Here is a 3,622-nt window from a genome sequence, read left to right as displayed (position 1 = left end):
TCTCTTCCCTTATTTTCCTTTCTTCATTATTTTCTAAAAGCCGAATCTTGCTATAGCCGAACCCCTTTTTCTTCTTTTTTTCAAAAGCCGAAAACCTTCATATCTGTGGTGTAAGAAGTCGAATATTTGGACACTCATGTGTGGATCTCATCAACGTATTATTACAGAACATGTGTGTAAACGACACCCACTCATAGACTAGATCGGCAAAAGCCGAAAAGCTGAAATGCCGAAAAGTCGGCATTCGTGAACTTCTTGACGTCTGGCCTTCGGGAGGGGTTTGTTTGTTAATTTTGGTAATCATAAGTGGTAAGAGTGCAGAGTGCGTAATTTCGTGCACTTCGGTATATTTGGGCTTAATAGGCCGAAAACGGGGTAGTGGGCCAACGGGCCTAATTTGGTAAAAACACTCGGTAAGTGTTTCTGTTAATGCGTTAATGGTTATAATATGTGTGTAAACTCTAGAATAGTAAATTTTACTAAAATACCTCTAAGTATGAAAATTATCATTTTACCCCTAGGTGCAAAATGACCGTTATACCCCTAGGGTTAATTTTGACTGATATGCATGATATTCTGATTCTGTTTGTTGTATGCCATGACATGTATATCATTGCATGGGATCCGGGTTATGTTATGGAGGAAGAACCGTTCGGTGGTCGTGCCACATACTACGATATAAGCGACTTTCTTTGCGGATTATAGTTAGTCATGCAACCGGTGCTAACTGCTGTAAGTGTAGGGATGGCGTGAGTGATTTATTCCCCACAGGAAGTGTAGGGATGGATGGAGGCAAGTGCAGGGTTGGATGGGGTTATTATGCATTGATCATATGAGACTATTTTGTTGTGGGCCAACTGTATTGAAATGGGCCCAACTGTGTTAATATGGGCAAGGCCCAATATATCCCGACTTGTAATAGGGCTACGGCCAGATTAATCTTGATATGGGCTAGGCCCGGTATACTCGATCTTGTAAGGGCTATGGCCTAGATTAATATTGTTATGGGCTAAGGCCCAAATAGCTCTGATTTCTGAATAGGGCTTAGGCCCAGTAAAGCTTGAACTGATTTGGGCTCTGGTTGGGATACTTTACACACTGAGTTTCCCCAAACTCATCCTTTATTTTCATCCACGCAGGTAATCCCCAACCATAGTGGGCTTGGAGCTGTGAGGGATTCGGAATGGCCACTCGTTCTGCAAATTTGGTTTTCTTCTGGAGAATTGGACATCTTTTCATTTTCTTTTGTGATTTGGGTTTTAAGCTGTAATAAGACCATTTTAATTATTTTAAATGGTTTTAATATGTTTTACTAGAATAGGTATGATATTATCTTAATCGTTGAAACTGATTAGTTTTAGGGCGCGTTTTCAAAAATAGTAATTGATTTTAAAATATCACGACAACAAAGCAAAATTTCCGCAACGAATACGTTTTCCAAAATTAATCACTTTACCTTAAACTGGACTTAATTGAATTTGGTTTCCTAAGAACATACACTAAGTTAAAGTATGGCAATGGTGGTGTGCATGTCTAGGATTGGATCCAAAGGGAGCTTGGTACTTAAGCAGTCCGATATACTCACCTCCTCTTTTCCGGTTTCCTGCCTGGTGCTCAGCTTCCATTCACTTTAACTTATAATGAAATCATTCTTTAAAAACTAAGAAAGATTTTAGATAAAACATGAATTTTATAGTAACGCTTCAGTGTGACACGTCGGATTCGGTAGTAACGTCTGGGCCGGGTTTGGGGTGTTATATTTAGTAGTGTCAGAGCCCGGTTACAACAACTCGGCTGTGGATCGGGTCGAGACGTTTTTCATAAAATTTTGAAATCTAATTCCATGGAAAAACACTGAAATCGATTTTGTGGAAATGTTAGGAAATTCTTTTAAATTTTGTTTTCAAAGTGCACAAAGAATAAATTTGAATTTCTGATTTCTAAAAAAGTGGCATACTGAATCCCCAGTACCAAGTCTGTAAGTACCTTTTCTGAACTTTACTAAGTATCTGTTATATTACTGAGACTCTACTATGACATTGTAGCTAGAGCTGTATTGAGACTATAAGATTGAGATCGTAGCTAAGTGAGATTTCAAAGCGAACTCGAAACTCTATCGTGCATAAAACTCTTAATCTGAGACAATTCGATAGATCGATGAGCATCGTAGTACTCATGGACCGGGTACTAGGGGCGTGGTAGAGGTAGTAGAGGGCTCAGTGAGTCCCTTGCTTCTGATACTATACCTGTGATGGACGCTAGTGAGACACCGGCATAGCCTACGACGGAAGTGGCACAAGACCGTATGATCGTATGGATGGGGATGACGCACTGTCCCAAGCCATGCTTCGTATTCTGGAGAGGGTCGCTAGACCCAACACTGGTACCGGAGGCCGTGGGTCAGTTTCGGAACGTCTCCGATCAAATGGAGCAGAAATATTTAGGGGCATTTCTGGAGTAGCCCCGAATGTGGCTGAGTACAGGTTGAAAGCCATGGAGAGAATAATGGATGACCTAGATTGCACGGCTGAACAAAAGCTGAAAGGGGCGATATCACTACTTAGGGAGGAAGCTTACCAGTGGTGGTTGACTGTGAAAAAGGGCACCCAACTTGAGCGAATTACCTGGGAATTCTTTAAATCTGCATTTCAAGGGAAGTACGTCGGGGCAAGCTATGTAGATGCCCGGAGGAAGGAATTCTTAAACTTAACTCAAGGGGATCAGTCTGTGGCTGAGTATGAGGCAGAGTTTTTACGACTTAGCCGATATGCCCGTGGAATAGTAGCAACAGAGTATGAACATTGTGTTCAGTTTAAGGATCCGGGATAGTCTACGAGTATTAATAGCTCCACAGAGGGAGCGAGATTTTGTGGTATTGGTAGAGAAAGCTAAGATAGTTGAGGATGTGAAACGCGCTGAGCCCCAGAGCTGGGAAAAGAAAAGGAGTAAAAACAAAATAGATTTAAAGCCCTCCAATTCTGATCAGAAGCATAGGAAAAGTGCAGGCGGATGGGCGGTCGAGGTGAAGCCCTATTCTTTGTTAGATTACAACCTTGTGTTGATTATGGAAAAGCCATTATGGTGAATCTTGGAAAAGATTGAAGCCTATTTAAGATGCGGATCGATGGAGCATCGTTTCAGAGAGTGTCCTCGGAGGCCGAGGGGTGGTCAACAGCCAGCAACAGGCTGTAGCAATGGAATGGGTTGTGGTCGTGGAGCACCAGACAGGGGTATGGGACATGCTAAGGCGAGACAGCCAACCTTGGTCTATGCAGCATGTCGCCGTGAGGACGGAGACACTCCGAAAGTAGATGTTGGTACGTACTTCTCTCATGGTGTATTATTTACTTAATTTACAATTAGAGCTAGAGTGCGCAGCAGAAGCGTAGTGGTTTGACTTGAGTAATACGGTTAGTTGATAGTTTGAAATTTCGAGGACGAAATTTCTTTAAGGGGAGTAGAGTTGTAACACCCTGAATTTGGGGCCTAGAAGAGTTGGGCTTTGAGTCTGGGATTCGGATAGAAGAAAACCTGAATAATTAAAAAATTTTAAATATTATCGTTTAAGAAAAAAATTTTGAATTAAATTACTACTAAAAAATTTTACCGTATTTATTATTAC

The 3,622-nt window shown here is 41.4% G+C and overlaps 1 protein-coding gene across 1 annotated transcript; it reads left to right on the top strand.

Moving 5' to 3' along the window:
- Nucleotides 1-2,313: 2,313 nt before the first annotated feature.
- On the top strand, nt 2,314-2,829 carry LOC108485044 (uncharacterized). Its single transcript, XM_017788904.1, has one exon. It carries the CDS (start codon nt 2,314-2,316, stop codon nt 2,827-2,829), a length of 516 nt encoding a protein of 171 aa, XP_017644393.1.
- The last annotated feature ends 793 nt before the right edge of the window (nt 2,830-3,622 follow it).

The sequence above is a fragment of the Gossypium arboreum genome, chromosome 11 (assembly GCF_025698485.1).
Source record: "Gossypium arboreum isolate Shixiya-1 chromosome 11, ASM2569848v2, whole genome shotgun sequence".
In the NCBI taxonomy this organism is placed as follows: domain Eukaryota; kingdom Viridiplantae; phylum Streptophyta; class Magnoliopsida; order Malvales; family Malvaceae; genus Gossypium; species Gossypium arboreum.
The sequence above is the reverse complement of the archived record's forward strand: the minus strand, read 5'-3'. Positions and strand labels throughout refer to the sequence as shown.